Raw genomic sequence first — 26,363 nt, 5'->3', positions numbered from 1 at the left:
TTTCCTTATTTTCAGCTATTCTGCGCTCTTGGAAGGATTTTGACTGAAAATTAACTTTTCAAATGACTTTTAGCGCAAGGCCAATTGGAGAAGAAATATAAGACATTGAAGATCATTGTGTCAAAGTTTCATAATTTTCTATCGAACCAATTGCTCAAGACTTGCAAGTCACGACAGCCTAAGTGAAATCCCTTCAAAACTGCACTGCTGTGGAAGATTGAAGAGTTGAACACTTTTCCCATTTTTTATAGTGTCGTGTAACATATGCTTGGAAAGCTTAAAGATCAAGCTACGTTTATCATATTTTTTCCAGAATTTTCAAGGAAGTAAAACTATCCCAAAATATGAGTGAAAGTTGGCTGACATGTTTCCAAGTCAAAGAAGGATTCTTTCCTAGTTTGTTTCCTTAATTGTTTAGGATTTTGTTTTGCTTTAGGAGAGTTTTTCCAAACTTTTTTAGAATAGTGTTTAGTTATTTTACACTATATAAGGCCACTCTAAGATGACCACATACCATTACAATTTCTGCCTTTCCTATGTACATAAAGAATTTCCTTTTTTTTTTTTAAATTTTTTATTATCAGGGATCATGTATTCTAATTTATAATTTATATGTGACTTTGATCAAATGAAGGAGATTTTGCGTACCTTCAATCCTTTCAGTTTTCTCCAATTCTGCCAATTCTGGGCCCAAAAAGGCAGCATTAGTGATAATATGGATCCCAACATCCATTTTAACCTGCATGCAGGCCAAGCCATTTATCACCTGAATATTAGGATACTAATTCAGAAGGGTACTTTAATATCCATTGGGCCATGTTAAAATATTGATAGGGAGTATGATAAATTTATCGACCAAAAAAAAAAAATACAAAAAACGGAGAGAGGCAAGTTCTGTTGTGATTCAAAGAACAATGACAAGGATAAAATTTTCATCTTCAGAAAAGGTTGCTTGCACTTTGCAAGGATGGTTAAACTGCAATTGACTAAATTTTCAATCAACAAAGTACACTATAAATTTGTTGCAAGTTTACTGGTAAAAACAAAAAAAATTATGAATGCGGCACCAATTATCGGACAAAAATTTAAATAATTATGAAAGTTATTTTTCCATTTTTTGCTCTGAAAACTTCCAACAAATTCCCAATATACTTTTTGTTGATAAAAAATACATTCAAAGGAAAGTCATGTGACTGAGTTTATTGGTGGTGTAATTCTTATTTTTTTACTTATAGGAAAGATGGTATTTTTTAAACTCAAAGGAACATTACATGGTAAGAACTAGCATGTTAACGACGGCGACTTCGTTCAAACCTTCTCAGAGAAAACAGAACCCTATGGTAGAAAAGAGTATCACCCATGCTATTGACTAAACAGAAGAGTTAAACAACTTATACGAAATAGACAAACGTAAAACCCAACCACAAAACCCTTAAAACAACATCCCATCACTACGTAGGTGTTGACGTGAGTCTCCTAATTAATTAAAGAGATTTACTTCCTTGATTAATTAAGGGATTTACTTTTCTATTTTTATATAGTTGATAAATCATTGTATAATTAGGAGATACTTTCCTAATTCTTTACTGTATCTAATTCCTTGTATAACACCTTATAAACTTTTATATAGACCTCTTAATGGAGAAGAATAAAGTTAACCTAAAGTATTCAAACCATATTCATATTTTAGCATGGTATTAGAGCAATCGATCCTCGGTTATCTCTAAGTTCTCATATCAAATTTTCTTCAAACACAAACCCTAAATCCTCATATCAAATTTCTTCAAACATAAACCCTAAATCCTCATATCAAATTTCTTCACACCCAAACCCTATATCAAATTCCTTATATTTACAGCTTCATATTCAAATCTTCATACCCGAATCCTCATATCGTCTTATCACAAAACTCTAAACACAAATTTTTTCTCTTATCACAAAACCCTAAACACATCTTTTTTCTTACATTCTTCAGCTGCCATGAATCTCGTCTCATCTTCCCAAACCACTGCCTCCACTTCCCCATCCTCCAAAATTGCCACAACAGGTTCCCACGATTACGTTTTGCATAGTTCTTCAAAGAAACACATCTGGGTCATTGACACCGGAGCAACTATCACATGACCTTTGATCCTAGATAAATTACCTCTCATACACCGTCTTCTCAATAGGTGGTGTCTAATGCCAATAGTACCCCCTCCCCTTACTGGGGAGGGTTCCCTCTCTCTCTCTCTCTCTGACTCTCTCACTTTGGATTCTGTATTGATTGTTCCATCCTTACATCATAATCTCTTGTCTGTTGCCCAAATTACTATGGCTTTGAATTGCACTGTAACCTTTTAGCCTACTCATTGTGTTCTTAAGGACACTCTCAGCAGCAAGACGATTGGTTATGGTACTAGGAGGGGCAAACTCTACTATCTGGAATTGGCATCTGACAGTGAAGCTAGCCTCAATCACGCTTACAAAATTCGGAGTACGAGTGTTGAGAAGCAAACTTCCGAAGTATGGTTATGGCATCGCCGTCTTGGACATGCTTCGTTTGGATATTTACAGAAGCTATTTCCTTTCTTATTTTCCCAGTTAGATGACAGGATCCAATCCAAATTCCTCTTTGGAATCCGAGCCGGACCCTATGCGTGTCCGACACCTGGCGGATGTCAGGCACAAATGACCTGTTTGCCCAATGGTGATATTTTTGTTAATCAGTCCAAATATGCTAAAGAGTTGCTCCACAAAGCTGGGATGACCTCTTGTCGATCCTGTTCAACTCCATGTAAACCACATACACATGTGTTAAAAGATTATGGTGAAGTGTTAACTGATCCAACATTGGTTTAGGAGCATTGTAGGGGCTCTCCAATATTTGACTTTTACAAGACCAGACCTTGCTTACTCTGTCAATTCTTTGTGCCAATAGATGAATCAACCTACTGATCTTTATTGGCATTTGGTGAAAAGGATTCTCAAATATGTGCAAGGTACTCTAGAATATGGCCTGAGTTTTACAACTAGTGATATGCATCTCTCTACATATAGTGATGCCGACTGGGTAGGAGACATCAACACTCGCAGGTCTACAACAGGTTTTGTGATATTTTTGGGCAGCAATCCTATATCTTGGCAATCAAAGAAACAAGGCTCTGTTTCAAGAAGTTCTACAGAGGCAGAGTATAGGACTCTAGCCAATACTACTTCTGATTTGGCTTGAATTTGACAGGTTTTAAGAGATTTGAAGCTGTATCTGCCAGATCCTCCAGTTGCATATTGTGATAATATGTTTGCTTTGGCTCTTAGCTCAAATCTAGTATACCATTCCAGAATTAAACACTTGGACATTGATTTCCATTTTGTAAGGGAGCGAGTGCAGAAGAAGGATTTGCTAGTTTAGTATGTTTCAACAGATGAACAACTCGCGCTGATGTCTTTACAAAGGGTTTACATGGTCCTATCTTCTCATAGCATTGTGCTCATATTAGGTTAAGAGAGTTACCTAAGTAGGGAAAATGTTAACTATGGTTAGTATGTTAACTATGATTAGCAAGTCAGTAAGTTTGTTACGAGTCTGGTACTTAGCACGTGTATTAGTTAGACAGCTAAGCTGTGTGGTTAGTCTGTTAAGCCCCTCTATGATCTGTTTACATAAGAGTGGGCTATGCTTTGTAAGAGTTAGTTGATTGAAATCAAAACACAGAAATTCGCAAGTCTTCTCCATTTCTCTTTATCTGATATCTCTGAAATTATCCTCCTATTTTCCTTCTGTTATCAAAGCTAAACTGCATTACACGAACATGTTTGAACTCTTCTGTTTTCAAGTAATTGACGTATAATTGAGATATGTACAAGCATTTGACATTTCCATTTTTGTTCCAACGTCTATTTCCACTTCTTTATTTTCTTTTGAGTCAGGAAGACCACCTTTATGTACATATTAGATAGATAATATACAATGTAGTCACCCAGCATTTCCCTTTCCTTTTCAACAAACGGAAACGATTTTATTCATCAACAAATGTTTATATCACTCGCTTCGCAATCTTCTCAAGAACGGGCTCCGCTAGCGTCTCCAAGTCTCCCAGGTCTTGCTTCAGGGTTTCCACCTATGTTTGAACGGATATAAATACATCAGCCAAGGGTACAAAGTTTTTATATAAAAAAAAGAGTATATAAAGTTAATATGGTGGTGGAAATGGCCATAAGAAGACCTTGTGAATTAAATCTTGTGTTAGTTGAGCATCTTGAGCAGCCACTTTTGATGCCCGTTCTACAAGCAAAACTGTTTCCTTTAGTTTGCTATTATCAGGGAGCTCATCTGCGACGTCCGCCGACACCTTCTCAGCCACATTTGCCACTTTTTCTACTACCTCTGCCACATCCTCAATCTCTTCCATTACAATTTCTGCCTTTCCTATAGAAAACATAAAGAATTTCCCAATTCTTTTATCAGGAATCCTGTATTCTAATAAATTTTATATGACCAATGAAATAAAGGAGATTTTGCCTACCTTCAATCCTCTTCAGTTTTCCCCAATTCTGAGCCCAAAAAGGCAGCATTAGTGATAATATGGATCCCAACATCCATTTTAACCTGCATGCAGGCCAAGCCATTTTTTTGCTCCAAAAACTTCCAACAAATTCCCAATATACTTTCTGTAAATAAAAAATACACTCAAAGGAAAGTCATGTGACTGAGTTCATACCAGTGGCCGAAATTGAGTCTAGTGGAAGTAGCTTGGTGTGATTGTTGAACCTTGTCCTCTCCACCATTTAACCTAAAATATATGGAGCAAAATATTATCAAGTACCAGAACATATTTTCTCTTCTTTTTTCAGATCAGAAAGCATATTTTCTTTTCTTTCAATCCGAATAGAAAACCAATTAATCCAGGAGATCATAGTATAACTGGAGACTATTCAAAACACAGTTGATTTTCTTACACTTTGGTATCAAGTTTTGTACATGGTCTGCTGTTGGTGCTGAAAAGTCGAAGACTTTGCGGTATCGAATAGCCATGGGCAACCTTAGATACTCCCATAGCTGGGAACTGTCCCTGCGATGCATTTGTAGAGCTAGATCGATTGCCAGAGAGTAGTTGAAGAAAGCTTCTCAATCTGAAAGTACCCCACAAATCTTTCTTAGGCATATTCATCAATTTCCACCCCCAATAATAATCACCTGTATATTTGAGATGTAGACTTAAGGTGTCCCTGAATATTCAGCGACGACGGCTCCAAATCATGTATATATAATAGTTTTGTGATTATATTTTTAATATGGAATTTGAGACATTGAAGCTATTTGTGTGCCTACTTTCCATGCCATTTACGTTTTTGATAATGTTTGCGGGCAAAACACTGGAATATGTCCTCACACGCCAAGGGATGACGTGGGTTTTGAAGAGATCCTTTCAACAAAAGGAAAAAAAGAAGAAAAAAAGAAAGAAGGTAGCTTGTGTAGTATATAAACGTGTAGCTTGTTGCTTGCAAGTACAAACCTCATTCTCGTTTAAGGCTTAACATCTTGTAAATGTATTAGAGGTTAGTGTTAGAGTTTGAAAGCAAATGCCTTGGTTTTTGTCCCACATCAAAAACGTGAAATTTAATTTTCAAAAATCACCCTTATTTTTTAAAAATAACTTGAAACAATTTCTAATTTTTGTTTTCATTTTATTTTTGTGCTCCTTTTTCATTTACTAATTTGGCCACGGAATCAATCTAAGTCTCGAAACCTCTAGATCCAAAACTCACCACAAATTCATCCTAATTCCAAAAAAATTCATCAAAAAATACTACAAAGCCTTTATAAACAAAGCTTTTTGATAGTTTGACTTTGGAGTGTTAGGCTTCTTGGGCTTGTACAAAAACAAAACTACATATTTTATTATATACTGTTTGGAGGAGAAGCACATTCAAGTTCGCCAGAGATCAAGGGTATGGGGCTGGATCTTTGGATAAAGGGGAAGGTTTTTTACTTTATATAATGAGAATCTCATAGATACATGGGGATCTAGCTTATTGTTATTGTTATTGAGTCAACCAAATTAACAATTTGTGTGTCATTGCGTGATTTGTTCCTCCTCGTGCCTTTAACAATCTTACAAAATTAAGTTAATCAAAGGATTACAAATCCTATATTACAGTTCTTTACTTTCTTCAGGTCCTAGAAATTCAACTTTTTCTATATTTAAATGGAACTGGTTTGTGTTTGTGCATATTCTGAGCAGATGAATGTATGTGATGCTCCCCTCTATTTTTTATGTAGGTTATATCCTCAAGGTGCGACTTCCTAACTTGTCAACATCTTGATTGTGATCCACATCACCTTCAACATATCGTGAGTTCTATTCTATAAAGCAGATTGTGTGTTCTCCTTTCTCTGTATAATGAGTTGGTGTTTATTTTAAATTCTGATTTGTAAAATAACTTTTGAGGTTATTAATATTATTCCATAACCTTTATCTTTCAAATTTTGTATAATGATTTATTGACTTTTCCGTTGCCAATAAAACTCTAATCCAACCTGTTAATTAAATAAAAGGGCTTAACATATTTTGGGAATTCTGAGAATATAACCCTTGTGTTATAAATCAAAAGGAAATTGTAGAGAGGATTGAGATGGATCAAGCATAGAAATCTGAAGAGAATGTTTCTCATTCAAGTGTTCTGAATGTGTATTCTTACAAGTAGGGGAAGCCCTATTTATAGGCATTTTGGGGGCATTTTGGGGACTCCACTTTTACAACACTCCCCCTTGGAGACCACAAATGATACAGAATATGTCTCGTTAAAAACCTTGCCAGTAAAAAACCCAGTGGGACAAAAACTGGTCAAAGGGAAAAAGAGTACATAATCATGTGTAACATAAAATTCTATGTATATTGACGCGCGTGCGACACTGTCTCGTTAAAACCTTGTCAGGAAAAACCCAGTGGGATAAAAACCTGGACGAAGGAAAAAGAGTACAGTGTTTGAAGATCTGTATTGATAGCACGCTCCCCCTGATGCTTGGCAAAATATCTTTAAGTCATGTTGTTGATCACCTTTTTGAATATCGTAGTTGATACTGCTTCTGTGAGTCAATTTTAAGCGACACTGCCTCGTTAAAACCTTACCAGGAAAAAACCCAGTGGGATAAAAACCTGGATGAAGGAAAAAGAGTGCAGTGTATGAAAGTCTTTATTAAAACCATGCTCCCCCTGATGAATATCTCCCCCTGAAAAATTTAGGACTAGCTTTTGTCCAATAAGCGACCATAAAAATTTTCATAGTATACCCTAAACCCTTGAGCGACACTGCCTCGTTAAAACCTTACCAGGAAAAAACCCAATGGGATAAAAACCTGGATAAAGAAAAAAGAGTACAGTGTTGAGCTGAGCTCTATCTGGTCTAGTATATTTCCGGAAAAATATTTAAGGACCAACGGATAAGACTCTCTTAGTATAAGCAAGAATCTCGTTGGTGTAATGCTCGATCGAGACAAATATTTCATGAATTCTGCAGAAGCTTTAATGTGTTGCAATCACATTATAATCAATGTACTCACTGAGGTAATTTATGCATATTAATATTGAGTACAAATTTTGTGCTTCAAGCACATGTCCTTTAGGGACTTGCTTTATGAAATATCAATCCTCTCAACGGATTTTGTCTAAAAAGGGATTAAACTTTATGACACATTATATAGCTTTAACCCAGCTATTTCTACATCTTTAGGGAATCGCTTCTGGCGATATGCTCTGTGCATTTAATAACCCTTAAAGATAATATGTTGGTCTCCGTAATTGTGTAATAAGGGGGGCACAATTGAATCTGTAAATATGGAGAAAACCCAACATTCCTTGTTTCTGCTAGAAACAGTGTGTCATACAAAGTAGGTATATTCCCTTTTATTCCGAACACCCAAGTATAACTTTCAGTATTAACAAATTTTGGGGTTCGTATTGTGGGTTTGTTCTTTCACGTTCATTCTCATTTATAATGGAATTACCTCGTTCCATTTTGGCCAATGATATTGTCGGCATTTAATAATTGAACGTGGTTCCAATCAACACAGCCCATTGATGATTCGAGTAGCTACTCCAAAATCAAAAATTGTCATTCATCAATTCATAATCTCACAATTCTCATGTGCATGCGCATGCATCAATTATAAGCATTTCTTTTGCTTTTGGGTACCCAAGCCACTTCATGGGGCTTTTATTATGTGAGAATGTGGATTATAACCTCCATTGGAGCGTTATTTTACATAGGACGTGAAAATCTCCATTTAGGGAGTTGGAATATTTAGAACCCATATATCTGTCATGCTGCAGGCATGCCACAGATTAATACATACATGTCAATTAATTTCTGGGACTTTAACCCATATAATTTGCTACGCATTAGGCGTGCATAATATCAATATTGACATGTCAAAGGATTGTCCTTTCGGGACTTCAATCCATATCATTTGCTACGCAACAGGCGTGCACCCATATTGATCACTGTTATACCCAATTTCTGGGACTTTAACCCATATAATTTGCTACGCATTAGGCGTGCATAATATCAATATTGACATGTCAAAGGATTGTCCTTTCGGGACTTCAATCCATATCATTTGCTACGCAACAGGCGTGCATCATATTGATCACTGCTATACCCATATTCTGTTCTTATGGTACATTAATCTGTGCAGTGTATTATTAATGTATCCAACTTGCAATATCCTTAGGTGGGAGAAACTTTTCTCAAGTATCATTCAAGCTTGTATCGGCCCAGTAAATGTAGCGCTTGATGATCTAGTTATATCCTGCAATAGTAAAATCACAACTCTTTTCTCTGTCAAAAACAAATAATCCTCAGAGAGTTACAGAAAGAGAAAAAATGCAAAAAGAGAAGGTAAGCAATCAGGGAAGGAAGCTGGTGGGAGCAGACAATAAGCTCTCATATCTCCTAGTCTAGAAGGACTTCCGGAGATTAGAGCATAAGATCGCCTTCACAGTTTCCTGATGTAGCGGAAACGTGATCAGGGATAGTCTCGCTTCCTGAATGGATGATCAGAGATAGTCTTGCTTCTCGGGCATATTAAGTGCTCACTGATAAGAAAAACAAGTAGATATCCATCACTAGGTATGGAGAAAACTGGATGTCTTCTGCAAAGAAAATTTTGTTAGTAACACATTTATACACAAATACAATGAATAGGTAGAACCGGTGAATTTCAAATGAACCATAAGAAAATTGCGAGATTCTCGGGGTACTTTTGAAAAAGTAGCTCAGTGAAATCCGTAAAGCAAGATCGGCTTTTGATGAAAATAAAACTTTGAAAACGCCGAAAGTGCCGACAAACATTTAATGGAGGCCACGTGAAGTTTTGGAATCTGGGAAAGAGAAAGATAATATGGGGATCTGAGATAATATTGGGATCCTGGAAACTGTAGCCATATTTCCTCATATAGATATGGCCTTTGTAAAACTTGATTGGAGCAACTGCGTTTCAACTTGCTCCTTTCCTGTTATAATAATTGCGCACATTCTTAAAATTTGCACCTGTGGTTTTTACGTCTTTTCAAAATGACGGTTTGGAACCTTGTGCCTTATAGGTTCAAATAACCACATTGACTCTCCCAAATTTCAAATTTCAACGTATGGGAGCCCGGAACTTTTGGTCTGGGCTAAATACAAACTCAGAATTTATTTTCCCTTTTCAAAATGGACATGAAATATGAATTGAGTAAAAGCCACACTAATATCTCATATATTTGGGTTCATGAGCTTCCGGCCCAGATATAACAAAATATGTGGGGAGCCTCAATTCATCATTCTCTTATGCCAAAGAGATATGTGGCGTACCACAATTTGCAATAATACCTCAAGGGTTGTCCATTTAATTGTTGGAACTTCAGGTTCTCAACACTGTTAGATTTTGAACTTCTGGCCAAAATCACATATTCTCATGGTATGGACATTCAATCCCCTTAGATTTTGAACTTCGGGCCAAAATCACATATTCTCATGGTATGGACATTTTTACAATTTTCTGTACATATTTCTGGACTTCAAGCCCTTACATAATTGTCCATATTTTGAGGAACTTCTGGCATCTCATTTAATTGCTCATCCATGAGTTTAAGGAACTGCAGGTTCCAGTACATTTGCCAGTACAGTTATCATCCATGTGTACGGCATTATGAACCAATACGGTACTGTTACATCATTAAGGAACCCCAGGTCCTTATTTACATGTCGGGGATCAAGGATCCTCAAGTCCGATCACATGTTAACATCATCATCAAGGATCTTCAAGTCCTGATGTAATTGTATGATGAGGATCAAGGAACTTCTGGTCCTGATCTGCATACTGTAAAAACTCATCATACAGCACATTTAATCCATATAATAAATTGCTGGTAAATAAATTACCGGTATGGACGATAAACCCGCACCATACATTTAAATAAAAGTAAAGGCGTGGACGATAAACCCGCACCACCCTTTTAAATAAATGTAAATATGCGGTAAATTAAATTCATAAAGTTAAGGTACTTGTGTGGGCATTAATTCTGCTCCATACATTTAAATAAAAGTAAAGGCGTGGACGATAAACCCGCACCACCCTTTTAAATAAATGTGCGGTAAATTAAATTCATAAATTAAATTGCTTGCTGTATGGACGTTAATCCCGCACCATACCTTAAATAAAATTAAATGTGCGGTAAATTAAATTCATAAAGTAAACGTGCGTGTATGGGCACTAATTCTGCTCCATACATTTAAATAAAAGTAAAGGCGTGGACGATAAACCCGCACCACCCTTTTAAATAAATACTGTTGTATGGGTAATAAACCTATACCATACAGTAAATAAAATAAATATGAGGTTAAAACCACCACTGAACAAGATAAGGAAAGTGTTAGTATTAGTAACGGTCTCCCACTGATAATATGTTTAGTATTACCAAGGGTCCATTTTTGTTAATGGTTAGTAAAAGAAAAGCAGATAAATATAATAGGAAATAATAGGGAAGATAAGGGAGCAGAGATCTTATCGCTTATTCTTTCGCTTATGCCCTTGCTAAGTGATCCCCTTTTTTTTTTCTTTTCTTTATATATTTTTTATTTTATTTTATCGCACTGTGCACATAGTTAGCGCAATAATTACTTACACTTCCTGCTTAGTACCATAGCTTTCATCATTGCTGTCTCCTTATGCATGCCTTCAAAAGCAACTCAATTATCAAGGCATCTATGCCCAACTTGCTCGCATGGTTGGGCATTAATAAATCATTCGGATCTTCAGATAACTGGAGCATATTTGGCCGTATGTACAGTTATTCGCTTTTGGGGTTTTCAGACTCTCCACCACTAGTCTTGCGTTGACCCTTTGGTCGCCAAAGAAAAACCTGCAAATCATTGGCACCCCGCCTGCTATAGTCTCCAGCAATGAGCTCCAGCCGCAGTGCGTTACGAAGGCTCCGACTGAAGCATGGGCTAGGACACGTGGCCTCCTGACTTCCAAGGCTTGTGCCATCGCCATAAGCTCCTTCTCCGGTGGCCTTGCCACTGACAGAGAAGGCAGAGGCTGACTTGAGCCCAGTGAAGGGCGCAACCATGCTGGCCTGAGCAGGGGAGCTAGTCCGGTGAACTACAGCTGCTGATGAAACCATGGAGGTGGACCGACGTCGTTTTGGGGGTGCAAATGAAACGGGCAAATTAGGCCTGAACATCTCACTGGCCATCGCCATTGAGCCTTGCAGAGCTTGAAGAGGAGTATTTAGCTGGTCAGCTGATCGACGCGGGCCACATGGTCGACGAGGGCGGATGCCTGTAGTCCCAATACCAGAGGAGCCTCGCCTCAGCTGTAGTTGTGGTAAGCGGCGACGGAGGAGAGGAGCTCGTTAGGGACGTCGGCGGTGACCTTGATGTTGGATCCGGCGAGAGCTCGGAGCACGGCCTGGTCGGAGTCGAAGATCTTCACCCGCTCCAAGCCCTGGGACTTAAGAAGCTGCATCAGTTCTGGACCTTGGTTGTGCTCCTGGTGCTCGGCTTCAGGAGGCTTGCAAGAGCTTGGGTCCTGTAAAAAAAAATTGTCGTCTTGTTATTGGGATTGTGGGTGTCTTTAGTATGGGTGTGCCTAAGACAGTCCCATGAATAAGCTGCAAGCTTGGTTACTCTCTGTTTTTTTTTTTTTTTTTTAAAAAAAAAACTTTCTGAATCGGATGGAGATATCATGGTTTGGCCAATCAATTTGTTTGGAGGATACGGTATTGGTGCATGGATCTGATTCTGATTTTGATCTTGTTTTGGGTAGTAGCAACGGGATATTGAAGGTGTGAATTTGGAGAATGGTGTTTAAAGTTGCTGAAGAAACTGTTGTTGATCAGGAACTGCCAGTGGTCCATGGACTGCTCAATTTTGAGCTCCAGTGGCTGTGGTTTTGTTGTCTGGTGTTGGCTTATCTGACTGGGTTTCATCAGAGAACTCAGCCGGTATTGTTTGAGCGAATTCGTGCTGATAACGTGTTATAAATTAAAAGGAAATTGTAGAGAGGATTGAGATGGATCAAGCATAGAAATCTGAAGAGAATGTTTCTCATTCAAGTGTTCTGAATGTGTATTCTTACAAGTAGGGGAAACCCTATTTATAGGCATTTTGGGGACTCCACTTTTACAACACCTTGAGATTTAAGTGTTATATTTTCGGCATCCTCAATGTACGTGCCATTGTCACGTGTCCTGATTTTGGGGTGTGACAGGACTCACTTTTGGTCTTCTTGCAAATTTTGAAAATTAAGTTAATCAAAGGATTACAAATCCTATATTACAGTTCTTTACTTTCTTCAGGTCCTAGAAATTCAACTTTTTCTATATTTAAATGGAACTGGTTTGTGTTTGTGCATATTCTTTCACTTCTTTTATAATTAATCTCTGGCCACCATTATTATTATTATTATTACTATTTTCAAACTTGGTCGGGAGCCTCTCGCACTGGACAGATGCATGTATGTGATGCTCACCTCTATTTTTTATGTAGATTATATCCTCAGGGTGCGACTTCCCAACTTGTCAACATTTTGATTGTGATCCACATCACCTTCAACATATCGTGAGTTCTATTCTATAAAGCAGATTGTGTTTTCTCCTTCCTCTGTATAATGAATTCTGGATGAGTTGGTGTTTATTTTAAATTCTGATTTGTAAAATAACTTTTGAGGTTATTAATATTATTCCATAACCTTTATCTTTCAAATTTTGTATAATGATTTATTGACTTTTCAGTTGCCAATAAAACTCTAATCCAACCTTTTAATTAAATAAAAGGGCTTAACAAATTTTGGGAATTCTGAGAATATAACCTTTGAGATTTAAGTGTTATATTTTCGGCATCCTCAATGTACGTGCCATTGTCACGTGTCCTGATTTTGGGGTGTGATAGGACTCACTTTTGGTCTTCTTGCAAATTTTGAAAATTAGGGGTTGTTTTTGCAATTGATAAAATTTACAATTTTGTCCAAAACTTTAATTAATTGTGATTTTTTCCCAATTCACTAAATGACAAAATATTTTCATCTTCTTGTGAATACTTGTTTGTTTGAACTAAGTGTTTTCAATGAACCCCAAATGCATACACGCTATGAGATTGGCCGTTATTCATTAGATGAATGGAATTTATTGATTTATTGGTTTGTGAAAAAAATTGGGGCTTGCATGCCTCTCTCCTTTCTCAATTTCGAACTGTAATTGCTACCTCTTTAAGAATGTAACTCCCTTAAAGTTCATTGGGCTTTAAGTTTCATATTCTCAAATAGTTTTGTAAATAGAAAGATGGAAGCCCATTGAAGAACGAGAGAAGGAAATAATTAAGTCCATAATCATCCATAAATCTATAGATAACCATTTATCTAAACTTAAAAATGCAAAAGTCATCCGTTAGTAGTAGTGCATATTCTCAATTTTAAATAAAAAAAGTTTAATGAAATTGATTTGATTTTCAAGATTTGGGAAAGGATGGATTCATGATTCATGTAGTCTTCTCGTAATACTAATGAATTCTCATGGACTGTTCTGTCGAAGGTGAATGACATAAGGAGGCTTCTTTTGCAGTTGGTGATGCAGTTACTTAATTATAGAAATGGTGTCTAAATTATACTGTTTTGCATTTTCGTCCTTCATTTTTGAAAACATTTACAACTGTCATCCAATTAGATCCTGCGTTGCACCACATTTACAACATTTACAACTCTTTTTTTTGTGAAATCGTTTATCTTTTTTTTTTTTTACTTGAGTGAAGAAGTGTACCGTCAATTTTGTATTTCGCAGTAAAAAAACAAAAAAATAAAATCAGAGTTGAAAGGATAATAAATTTAATAGTACTAACAACATTAATACAAGCAATAATATAATTCATAATTTATCCAAACCAACTAACAACACACAATTAAGTTTTAGGTTTTAACAACGCAACTGAAACCAGAACCAAAATAATTAAATAAAAATTAAAACGAAAGATCACGACTCACGAGAGACACCCTCAGAACAAAAGCGAAATATCCAATTCCCCCTACATAACCAAAACGACGGCGCAGAGGCCAATCACCACGGACGAGGAGGCAGAAATTCTGTTCAAAACGGCGCCGTTCTCCGACGGCGCAGGCGCTTCAGATGGAGGAGCAGAGATCAAGGAAGGAGAACTCGCCGGAGACTGAGCGGTCGACGGAGTAGGGCTAGGGGGAGATTTCACCTTAGGCGTCGATGGAGCGGCGGACGACGGAGAAGGAGCTGAAGCCGGTGGCGATCTGGTCGGAGACAATGCCGGCGATTTAGCCGGAGACTGCGCCATGGTGTGGCCCACAAGCAGTGCAACGAGCATCAGAGCGACGAGGGTTGAGCCTGAGGAAGCCATTGTGGAGAGAGAGAGAGAGAGAGAAAGAGAGCGAGAGATGGAAGGTACTGGAAGGTCCTGTAAAGAGAGTAAGGAGAAAGAAAGAGTATATATAGTGGTGGAGTGTAAAGCAGTCAATGCGTCTTTATTTTGCATCCGTTGGATCCTCTTAAAGAAGATCCGACGGTGTTGGGTGTACTGAGGCGAAAGACACGGTTCCTGGCTGGTTCAAAGTTTAAAACGTTCGTTTGTTTCTTTTTTGGCTTTGGTGGTCCTCCACTAAGGTACAGTTGTCTGTTAATCTGGATCGTACACGGGCGTTGAGGTTGCGAGAGGTGGGCCGTTGGATGTGACGTTGGGGTTGGTGTGGATTTGTAACAGTCGAGAAATGGAAGGTTGGTCTCCTGAGTAAGGAGATAAGAAAGGGGATTGTGGGGATCCACTCAGGAGAGGATGGAAATCTGGGGGTGGGACCAATGACTTGGAAACATCATTAACATGCTAATGCTTTTTGCAACACAACCTAGTAATTTACTGACCGAAAACAAAACCTAGTAATTTTTTTCGGAAGTCAAAAGGAAGGAACATGAGGATAGGGCTTTTTTGCACAGGAAAAGAATGGTTTGAATTTATTTCCTAAAACACATGGATAGGGCCTTTTTTGGTTACAGAATGAATGCATTGCACATCCACAGAAGGGCAAATAACAGAATAAAAGGAGATTGTGTAAGCACCCAAGCTAGAATTCTACAAAAAAAAAAAAAAAAAAAAAAAAAAAAAAAAGGTAAAAAGAAACTGATGGAGAGGAAAAAACTTACTTGTAGCGGAGATAACATTATTTTGCTATCATCCGCTAAAAACACAATGATATGTGTAAAAATTATCTCACGTGTCATTGTGTTATTGGTTGAAGATAACAAAAAAAAATTATATTCATGAACTACGGAGTGATCCAGGGTAGTATAATACATGGATAGGGCTTTAATGTTGCTTTTTCCTTTCTTTTCTTTTTTGTCAAAAGAAAGAACTTTTGTTCAACTAGGAACCAAACAACAAGGTATAACGAGAAATTCTACAACGTGATCTCGTTAAAACTTATATGATTCCCCTAATGGAGAAATTTGATCTAAAAAATTGTATAATTTGCGAATGTGTCATTGTTAGAACTACAAAACGATTACTAGATTGAATGGATTTGTAATCAAACCACTTCGGACCTGGCATGATATTATACTTCTTTTTTTGATGCCGCATGATCTCTTAATTGTAAGGCACAAACAACCTCTTCGAACTACAAATGTAATCCAACTCTCCCTTATTAAGGCCAGAAACAGGTCCGATCGGCACAATTCAATAACTTGTCCAACTATACCCACCACAAACTAGCTTGACTATAACTTCTTCCACAGGATCTTGACCTTCAATAGCACGCAACATCAAGCTCCTTTTCAAGTGCTAGATCTCATTTTCCATCTCTAGCGAGGCAAACTTGTGCAAGATTTCTCCCATATTAATGGTTGAATCTTATATCAAAATTCAATCCTTTATCCTTAAACATTTTCTACAATTTTACCAACTTGTAATGAGAATTTATTTAGTTGGTTTGAGGTATATCTGATGTTATTCAGGTTCTTTTATTTTATGATTTTATAAACCGAAAGTCAGGCTTTATGTCCCCGGTTGTAATTTTCAAGTTCATCAATAAAGTGTTTGTTTAATACATTCAATCTAAAGTTTCAAGATTTTTCAGACGGATGAAGATTGATCTTCAATTCTTGAAAATTCATAACCATACCCAACGACAAGGAAATATATTTCCAAACACAAAATTATATAATTTTTAATGTAAACAGAAAACAATTAGATTGAGATTCTCGTGACAATAACCAATTAAACGACAAAAAATGTGTCTCTGTATATCCCCATAAATATGTATATCAATAAATACAAAAGGAATGAATTAATCCAATGGTAAATGAAAACAAATGATTAAAAATTCATAAAACACCCGCTATTCTTCCCCTCTTTACATAAGCATGGCGACAGCAAAAACCCCAACGGCCACAGATCCGGCAAGGGAGAACCTGTTCAAAACGGCAACGTTGGGTGTAGGAGCTTGGACGGGCGATCCCGAAGAAGTGGGAGAGGTGGCCGGAGATTCAGAGGAAGACGATGGGGGAGAAGGTGGAGAGTCTGCGACGGGAGATTTAGAAGGAGTAGTCGAGGATGGAGTGCCCGAAGGAGAAGGTGAAGCAGCTGGTGGAGTGCTCAAAGGAGAAGGAGCGGCGGCGGGTGGAGTGCTCAATGGAGAAGGGGCAGAGGCAGGGGACTTGGCTGGGGAAGATGCAGGGGATTGTGCCCTTGTTGAGGCCAACAAGAGAGTAGCCATTAGCACAAAAACGACAGCGTTGGATCGAGCCATTGTAGAGAGAGTTGAAGAGAAAATGAAGACAGAGAAAGTGAGGGAGTTTAAGAAGCAGATTGAGAAGCGCGGGATGGGTTTAAGGAGAGAAGGGAGAGGGCGTTTTATAGAGGATGGCTGAGGAGAGTTTGGTGAATAGATCACCGCTGGATTTTGAGAAATTTGTTTGACGCGGATTTGAAGGGGCTTGGACGGTGCAGATTTTGTGCACGTAGTTGGACTTGGTTAGAAACCGTGTCACCGACTTTGCCAGAACGCGCTTGTTGTATTGGCTATTGGATGTACAGGTAAGTTTCAATCCAAGAAGTTTCCTTTTCGCACGTAAACTTTGAAGCCAAGTCAAAAAAACCAGTTTGAGTAAGGTTGACCAATTTTCCAGCCAGATTAATTTTACGCTTAATTATCCATGTGTCTCTTTGTTTCACTGAAAATTTCACTTTGCCCTTTACACTTCAAACTGAGTCAATATGCCCTCTGTTTTATTTCTGCATCCCCCATTACCCCTTTCCATCAGTTTGGTCAATAAAACTGTTAATTTGCTTACATGGCACGAGTATTTTAGATATTTTAGCTCTTAAAAATTTTCAATTTTTAAATTCAAATTTTAAAAACTGTTTAAAACATTTTTAATAATTAGAAAGTTCTTCAAAAAACAAATTCAAGCCCCTAGCACCCGAATAGCCCCACCACTTGTTTGGGCCTAAAAACTACGAGCTTATTTATGTAGCCCACAAACATGAGCACAGCTTGGGCTTGATGTTTAAAAGAAGCTGAGGAGCAGCCCAAAATAGAGAAAACCCAGACTAATTTCTCAAAATTCTGCGAGCCCAGCCTAGAATTTGTCAAGCCCATAATAAATGAACAGTCTTGGGTTTTTGAAGAAAAGGAAAGTAGCCCAAAACAACATTAGAGGCCCATGTCCTTTGCAAAAATGGCAGAGGTTTAAAAACATAAAAATAATAAGTAAATAAACCAATAAAATTTCCAGTTAAATGGTAATTCAATACCAAGCGGGTCGAAAACCTCTAAGAAATTGAATTAAGCTCAGCTTCTGAAGAATTCTCGCCACTTGATCTCAAAAGCAAGTCAGCATATCTTTTCTTACTAAACAATGTTTTTCCAAAAGAGCCGCACGTGACTACCTGACTTTGAAAAGTCAAAATTTTCAACTACCACAGGGGAGTTGACAAAGAGTTAATGAAGGCAGGTATAAAAGGAAGACTTCTCCAAATTTCTGTAGCCAAAAAGATCAAAATCTCTTTTTATATATATACAGAAAAACTTTGCACCAAAACAGGTGGCCTTTCCAAAAGATAAACAGAGTACATTCTCAAGAGATAAGTAGGGAGCAAAGGAATTGTTCAACAGAAAAAGCAAACAACAATGATTGAGTCACAAAGAACAAATCAGCTATGATTCAAAATCTTTTATTTCAGTTCAGTTCCGAGAAACAGTTTTACAAAGCGAGATTTCTCTCGTTACAAATTTGGTTCAGCATAAAGCCAAGTCAAGCAGAGTCAGGGTTTTTTCACAAAAATGAAAACCTTAACAAATTTACAGAAAGCCTTGGTCAAGCAGAACAGGCACCATAGCGCAATTCCAACTCAGTGACCATCAATTCAGCCACTTCTGTCCCATTCAGATTGGAGAGGCCTCAGTTCTTCCCTTTCAGCAAGCCTTCCATAGCTCGAAATAAATTGAAGCTCTGCCAAACTCAAATGTTGGTATCGACTTCCAATTGAAACTCATCAGTTGAAGGTGTTGACAATCCAATTCAGCACAGACACAGCCAATCCGGCCCAGTTCAAAAGCAGCTACCCAGACAGAAATCGAAGTCCATATGATCAGAACCCAGGCACCCTTTATAGGGTGTTTCGTAGACCTTTAGTAGGGTAGCTTACGCACGTAGGACTGGTCACAAGCTCACAAGTATTGAGGATTCTGCTGTGAATGCTGGTCAGCCTAATCCCCAGGTTGGAGGGCTCCTCCCTGGCCACATGGTTAGTTAAACGATCTCCGGATTGGATTGTTCTTCTCTTGGTATATATATATATATATGTGGATTCGTTTTCGGGTTGTGATTCTTGAACTAGTGCTCCGTGAGTATCTGCATAGGTATGAAAGTCTGATTTATAGTTTAGAAAGTGTTGTTTAGCAACGTACACCTTGGATAGGGTATAGTTGCGGGAAAGAATTGATAAAAGGAAAGGAACTCATAAAGTGTTCAGTGGTTGTCATGTCAAATTTGATGTTGTAATGAATCTAAATTAAATCATTGGCTTTACTTTAAACAATCGAATATTATCTGAATTGTGGTTGTTGATACAAGAACTACGTGTGGCTTGATCTCTCACAAAGGGGTACGTAGATAGCCTGGAGTTTCACCTAGGTGCAACTGCGACTTAAACTATTATTTTGGCTGGGTATTTCTATTTGTTTAATTTTCCGTTGAACTTCATTTAGGTTGTGAACTGAAGTCTTCCTTTAGATATGCTCTATTATTGCTCATGTTAAAGCAAGTCCAGCAACTAAGGCTGGACTCGAGCTGGGGGAGGTTTGGGAGAAAAACGGGTTTCCAGAAACAAAAGGCAGCACGGGCAAGAGGTGGGGGCCACGAGACTGGGCTAGCCCGAGGTGGAGTTTGGCCCGAGCAAGAGCCCAAGGGCTGTGACGTCAGCCCTTCAGGTTTCAAATTTTTTTTACAAAATGCACGCGCCAACGTTAAAATTTTTTTCAAACGTTGCGCTACAGTAGCCGCCAACGGCTACCTTACACGTGTCGGTGTATTAGCTCTCCGATTCGAATTTTTCCTTCAATCCAACGCCAGCCAATTTTTCTGCAATAAAAAAATGAAAAAAAATGAAAATTTTTTAAAAAAAATTCACAAAAATTACTGAAGTTTTTTTTTTTTTTTTTTTTTGGTATAAATACCAACCAATACTCTTCACTTTTAACACCCAATCCTCTTACATTTTCTTCTCCTTCTACTATTATTCACTTTCTACTCAATATTTTTTTCACTTTCAAGTTGTATTTTTCTCTATCATATTATGGGTTCTTCTAGTGAAAATGGAGGGGCATGGAGCATGATGGAAGATGTTAGCTTGGGTCCAACTTAGTAATTGTCCCATAACGGGCAATGAGATTAAATTTTGTCATATGTGGAAAAAAATTCATCAAGCATTTTGTGAAAGGGCAATTGGTTCGACACGTACAGAAATGACATTATCTAATAGATGGAAAATTCTTAATAAAGAGTTGGCGAAATGGAGAAATGCCTTGGCAAAAGCGATGGACAACCATAGAAGCGGGGAAAACCTTAGCAATGAGGTAAATTATTTGTAATTTTCGTTCTATTAATTTCTATGTCATATTAATTTTTATTTAAATGTTTCTTACAATTTATATATTTTGTTAATATTTATTGTATTTTTTTTTATACATGTTGCATTTTTTTAAAATTTATTGCATTTGCATTAGTTTTTTTTACATGTTGCATTGCCAATATTTTTTAAAGTTTCTTGCATTTTCATATAATTTTTGTTTATAGATTATGCAAGCACAAATGTGGTTTGGTGCTACTAGGCAAGGCAAAAAAAGTTTCAATCATACCCATTATTGGGAGGCGGTGAACAATTGTAAGAGATTCCAAATTATTCCAACGGGTCCGACGGTAGTGTTGAACGAGACGCCACTTCATGAGACACCGGCATCGGATTCACCTATGGATTTCCCGATGAGTCAAGACTCACCCATCGAAAAGGAGCCAATGCCTATTGGGAGGAAGGCGGCGAAGGCGAAGAGAGGGAGTAATTCTAGCAAGAATGCATCTAAATTTTTAGAGGAACTTTCAAAGCACCAAGCCATGAGAATTGAAATGGACTTGAAACAGCAAGAGCACGATATGGCAATTCAACTAGAATATGCAAAAGAAAGGGAGTATGTACGCGAACAAAACATTGAAAAAAAAGATCGGGAAACCATGGCCATGGATACAAGCCATATGTCCCCTGAAACAAAATAATTTTGGAAGCTAGAACGAAGGGATGTTATGAGACGAAGACTTTTTCGTGACGATGGACCTAGCAACACGAATTGGTTAAATGATGAAAACTATTAAAATAGTTTGCTTGTCTTTCATGTCTTAGTTTACTTGCCTTTCATTTCATTGTATTTTTTGTTTTGTTTAATTCATGTATTTTATTTTATTAGTTGTATTGATTTTCTTTTAGTGAATAAAGAAAATATTCAACAAAATTCCTTTTTATTCAAAACATTCCATACATAAAAAAGCAAACCACAACCAAAACATAAAAAATAAACAACCCATAACTAAAGCATAAAAAAACAAAGCATAACTAAAAATACAACATAAACATAATAAATTAAAAAAACATCTTCACTTCAATTTATTCACCTTCATTACCTTTCACCGCCCATAAATGCTCCATCAAGTCAACTTGACGGCGTTCATGAATATACGACGATTGCATCTTCGTGTAGCGATCAATCATACGGGGCATGAAAGTCTCGTTCATCTTTTCCTTAGTTTGGAAAAAGAGGCTTGATGTTAGTAAATGGGCCCGACATTAGTTTGATGTTGGATACCACATGATTTGTCCCGGATTCCAAGGAATTCGGGGTGGGTCCTGTCATTAATAGCTAAAATTACTTAAATACCTATGTCACGTCAGCAAGTTAACGGTTTTACTGACCAAACTAATGGAATGAGGTAACGGGGGACTCAAAAAGAAAGCACATGGGGCATATTGACTCAATTTGAAATGTAGGGAGCAAAGTGAGATTTTCAGTGAAGCACAAAGGGCATATCGATAATCAAGCATTAATTTTATGAATTCTCAAGGGCATTTGGTTCATGAAAAATGGGATTTGGGATTGATTTCCCTTGTTTGGTAAGAGCACTTTCACCTATTCAAGGGGGCTTCAGCTCCAAAAACATATCCATAAAGGAAAAATTGTCATGGCAAGAAGTGGGCCCCATGAAACTGGGCAAGCCCAAAGACAAGATTTGCATGGGCAAGCTGACATCAGTGGCAAAAAAAAAAAAACAAAAAAATTGAGAATTTTTTTTTTCTATAAATACCTAACTATGTTCTTCACTTCCCACACCAAAATTCATACAATTTCTCTCATCATATCTCATGTGAATAGTAACTGCCATGTCAAATGGGTGGAAGTGCTCTAAGTCTAGGCATGGGAAAGAATGTTGCTATTTCCACCCTTGTCCTATTTTCCCGTCCACCTTATGTTCCCACCCACTATATAAGGGTTAATAATTTTATTAGTCCCTGAACTTAGACCCGATTTGCATTTGAGTCCCTCAATTTTCAAAATCGTTTCCGTGATTATTTAACTTCACTTTTGTTAGGACAAATGGTCCTGCCATCAATTTTGTTAACCTTTTCTGTTAAATGCAGGGGAAACATGGTATTTGTTTTGTTAAATAACCTTGTTATTGTTCCCATACTGGTGGATCCCTCTCTCAGGTACTTCTTAATAAACACTCTAAGTTGGATACTAAACATTTAACGAACCCATCATTTGTACATCAATATCTTTCGATCAATACTTGGGAGAGACAAAACGGCCCAACCCACATGCATCATCTGGGAATTGTGTCGCCATCTCAATATCTATAGCTTGAAGAAGCTGGAGAGAAAATATTGAGGGTTTCCTTCAACAGTCTTGCGAAAAAGGTTGAAGAAACTCTGTTTAAAGTTGACTCTTAGCATGAGATTTCCTTCTCTCCCTTTTTTTTTTATTTTTTTATTTTTTATGGTTGTAAAAAACTTGAGGGTGAAGATTGATCTTTCAATGCCCAAATGACAAACCTATCAACAACTGGTTTTGCTAATTCAAAACGACAAAATTAGAATTAAATTATAAAAACAAGAGGGTGGACTTATTCTCACTCTCATGAGAGGATTCCTCTTTGAACTACTTAATCATCAGAAGAACAAAAAAAATTACTTCATAATAAAATTTTCTAAAAAGAAAATTATAATTCATGATTGCAGCCTTTTCATTTGTAATCTCAAATCTCAGCTTCTTGTGAATTGTGAATTTGGCAACAATTACACTATTTCTCTCGATTTTTTTATTTATTAATTCATTCAATCTTGAGCTTGAAGATTTTTTGGATGAATGAAGATTGAACTTCAATTTCTTGAGAATTCATAGACATATCCAATAACAGGGGTTAGCAATAGCTGGTGCAAAAGCCAATGGGCCAACTTTTTCCCTTTCATATGTGAGTTAGATACCGTACCTCCTTGAACCTGAGCTCGATTCCTTCTACGTGCATTAAAATATTTTTGCAAACACAAAATTATATAATTTTTAATATAAAATAAAGATTGCAATTCTCATGACAGAAAAATGTCTCTTTTTATTCCCATATATATCAACTACAAAATGAATGAATTAATCAGATGGTAAATTAAATACAATAATACAAATGATTAAAATTCATAAAACCGCCGCTGTACTTTCACTCTTTACATAACCATGGCGGCAGCGAAAACCCCAGCGGCCACGGATCCCACGAAGGACAACCTGTTTAAAAAAGCACCGTTGGGTGCAGGAGCTTCGGCGGGGGATCCCGAGACTGAAGAAGGGGGAGAGGTGGCTGGAGATTCGGGAGAAGACGATGGGGGAGAAGGTGGAGAGTGAACGACCGGAGATGTAGAAGGAGCAGCCGAGGGTGGAGTGCCCGAAGGAGAAGGTGAGGTACTCAAAGGAGAAGGTGAAGCAGCGGGTGGAGTGCGCAAAGGAGAAGGAGCGGCTGCGGGTGGAGTGCTCAAAGGAGAAGGGGCAGAGGCAGGGGACTTGGCTGGGGAAGATGCAGGGGATTGTGCCCTTGTTGAGGCCACCAAGAGGGCAGCCATTAGCACAAAAACGACAGCGTTGGATCGAGCCATTGTAGAAGAGTGAATGAAGACAGAGAAAGTGATAGGGTTTAAGAGACAGGCAGATGAAGATTAAGGAGAGAAGGGAGAGGGCTTTTTATAGGGGAGGGCTAAGGAGAGTTTGGTGAATAGATCACCGTTGACTTTGAGAAATTTCTAAAGGGGTTTGGACGGTGCAGATTTTGTGGTTGGGATGGAAGGAAATATTATACGTAGCAAACTGGACTTGGTTTGAAACGTGTGACCAGAACGCGGTTGTTGTATTGGCTGCTTTTTAGTGGCTTTTAGATGTAAAGGTGTTGCTGCATGAAAAAGGACCAAAGTTGAATCCAAGAAGGTTTCGCACGAAAACTTAAAAGCCAAGTCAAGAAAACCAGTTCCAGGCTTCCAGCAAAGAATATGATTGTGACTAGCCTGGTGACAACACCACACCTTTGTGACTAAGTCACTTTCGCATCGTTAGCTTAACACCTATAACTCAATTTCCTTATTCAAAACAATATTATTTCCATGAATTGCTCTAAAATAATCAAGTAAGTTAATGAAGAGTGACTATTTGACGACGAACTTTAGTTATTTTCATGTATACTCTTGTTTTCATTTTAAGTATAAAACTCATGACTAGGATCCAACACAGCAAGTTACCTAATTAAGCATAAAATATGATTTATTGTACTTTTCAGAGTCCAAAAATACTCCCAACTAAGCCATTATTGTATTTTGTATATTAATGTAGAAATCAATATGGAAACAGTTTTTAATTGGATTGTATATACTGACAGATGTTGAATTTGGAAAGATCTCCAAATGGTTGTAATGGATGTAGGAATTAATTTGGAAACATTTTTTTAAATTTAACAATAAATTCAGATTTAGGTAATCAGTTTGTTTAATAAAAATGTTTATGTTATTTTCTTTTTATGAATTATACATGACTAATAATCTACTTTATAATTGTTTATGAATAATACTGTACATACTAATTATGTTGAAAAAATAATGTACCTATTACTTGTTTGTTTTATGAAAAATATAATTTACCTAGTATGAAAAGTTTACCTGTTTTTAATTTATAAAAAGTGTACATGATTATCTATTCCAATATACCTACATTAATTTTAATGTACTTACGATTAGGATCTAGGTATTATATGTTATTCAATATACCTACTGTGGGAGCATATATTTTCGTTTCCAATCAGGGCACGCCACGTGAAAAAGAAGATTATCTCTTAAATTAATTAATTAAACCAGTTTATCTGGCTAATTAATTAATTGGGATAAATATCTTAATTAATATGTTATTATCTTTATTTAAAGAGATAATATCATTAATTAAGATATTATCCTAATAAAGAGAAGATAATATCATTTAATTCAGATATTATCTTCTTAATAGATAATATATTTAATTCGGATATTATCAAAGCCGACTCGATCCCTACGAAACCCTAGCCCCAAGGCTCCTATAAATAGACGACCTCATTCATCATTCAAGATACTTTAGAAAACCTACTCCTTATACCCGAGAAAAATACCCGAAGCTTTCTCTCCCTATCCACTCTCCATATTTTCTCTACACGGCTCCGGCCACCTGGTTTACACCATACATACAAAGATACAACTCCGTACCTTTTGCTTAGTTATTGTTTCCTACAAACACTCGAACTAACTTAGGCATCGGAGGGCCTTTGGCCAACACCCCCAGGTGTGGTCTATTTACTCCAATCTTTTTTACAGGAATCGAGGAAGAAAGAGAAGGAAGATCGAAGATTGAAGGATCTAGAAGCGAATATTCTCCCGTGAGATTATTTGCACAAACACCTACCATTTGAATAATATACCAAGTAAATTATTATATGCAAATACGGTTTATATGTATATTATATGTATTATGAGAATGTTTTGATTTGTTGAGTCCAAGCAACACCATAATAATGGAAAGGCTAGATATTAGGGATTGTTTAGGAAAAATCGTTGGATAACAAAAAAGGCAGGGTTTTGTAAATAAGTAATAACAAATGGGCAACTTTTATCCTTCATGGCATTCGTTTTCAAAATTTGAATTTTTGTATAGACTATTAGAGTTGCAAGGGCCTATTACATAATGACGAGGTATAACGAACATACCCTATTTCCACATTGGATCA

At 37.2% G+C, this 26,363-nt stretch overlaps 4 protein-coding genes across 4 annotated transcripts; all 4 read right to left on the bottom strand.

Moving 5' to 3' along the window:
- LOC18767298 lies at positions 3,782-5,265 on the bottom strand. The gene is made up of 5 exons (XM_020570498.1): positions 4,939-5,265; positions 4,701-4,772; positions 4,506-4,588; positions 4,206-4,408; positions 3,782-4,100 (listed from the first exon to the last, which is right to left on the bottom strand). The coding sequence occupies exons 1-5, from the start codon at positions 5,148-5,150 to the stop codon at positions 4,017-4,019; spliced, it is 654 nt and encodes a 217-aa protein (XP_020426087.1). The 5' UTR covers positions 5,151-5,265; the 3' UTR covers positions 3,782-4,016.
- On the bottom strand, positions 11,837-14,883 carry LOC18768071 (classical arabinogalactan protein 1). The gene is made up of 2 exons (XM_007201837.2): positions 14,551-14,883; positions 11,837-12,055 (listed from the first exon to the last, which is right to left on the bottom strand). The coding sequence occupies exons 1-2, from the start codon at positions 14,881-14,883 to the stop codon at positions 11,837-11,839; spliced, it is 552 nt and encodes a 183-aa protein (XP_007201899.2).
- On the bottom strand, positions 16,675-17,384 carry LOC109950542 (classical arabinogalactan protein 9-like). The gene has a single exon (XM_020569600.1). It carries the CDS (start codon positions 17,282-17,284, stop codon positions 16,889-16,891), a length of 396 nt encoding a protein of 131 aa, XP_020425189.1. The 5' UTR covers positions 17,285-17,384; the 3' UTR covers positions 16,675-16,888.
- On the bottom strand, positions 23,668-24,312 carry LOC109950683 (classical arabinogalactan protein 9-like). The gene has a single exon (XM_020570544.1). It carries the CDS (start codon positions 24,223-24,225, stop codon positions 23,803-23,805), a length of 423 nt encoding a protein of 140 aa, XP_020426133.1. The 5' UTR covers positions 24,226-24,312; the 3' UTR covers positions 23,668-23,802.

Source organism: Prunus persica, chromosome G8, assembly GCF_000346465.2.
Source record: "Prunus persica cultivar Lovell chromosome G8, Prunus_persica_NCBIv2, whole genome shotgun sequence".
In the NCBI taxonomy this organism is placed as follows: Eukaryota; Viridiplantae; Streptophyta; class Magnoliopsida; order Rosales; family Rosaceae; genus Prunus; species Prunus persica.
This window is presented reverse-complemented; position numbering and strand designations above follow the sequence as displayed.

What these genes read in the sequence shown, in the direction of transcription:
- LOC18767298 (XM_020570498.1), bottom strand. Translation starts at nt 5,150, where the DNA reads ATGAATATGCCTAAGAAAGATTTGTGGGGTACTTTCAGATTGAGAAGC. An exon ending in AGACTCAATTTCGGCCACTG is followed by an intron (nt 4,589 to 4,700) that starts GTATGAACTCAG and finishes GCCTGCATGCAG; the next exon opens with GTTAAAATGGATGTTGGGAT. An exon ending in CACAAGATTTAATTCACAAG is followed by an intron (nt 4,101 to 4,205) that starts GTCTTCTTATGG and finishes GTTCAAACATAG; the next exon opens with GTGGAAACCCTGAAGCAAGA.
- LOC18768071 (XM_007201837.2), bottom strand. Translation starts at nt 14,883, where the DNA reads ATGGCTTCCTCAGGCTCAACCCTCGTCGCTCTGATGCTCGTTGCACTG. An exon ending in GCCTCTGCGCCGTCGTTTTG is followed by an intron (nt 12,056 to 14,550) that starts GTTATGTAGGGG and finishes TTTTTTTTACAG; the next exon opens with GACCCAAGCTCTTGCAAGCC.
- LOC109950542 (XM_020569600.1), bottom strand. Translation starts at nt 17,284, where the DNA reads ATGGCTCGATCCAACGCTGTCGTTTTTGTGCTAATGGCTACTCTCTTG.
- LOC109950683 (XM_020570544.1), bottom strand. Translation starts at nt 24,225, where the DNA reads ATGGCTCGATCCAACGCTGTCGTTTTTGTGCTAATGGCTGCCCTCTTG.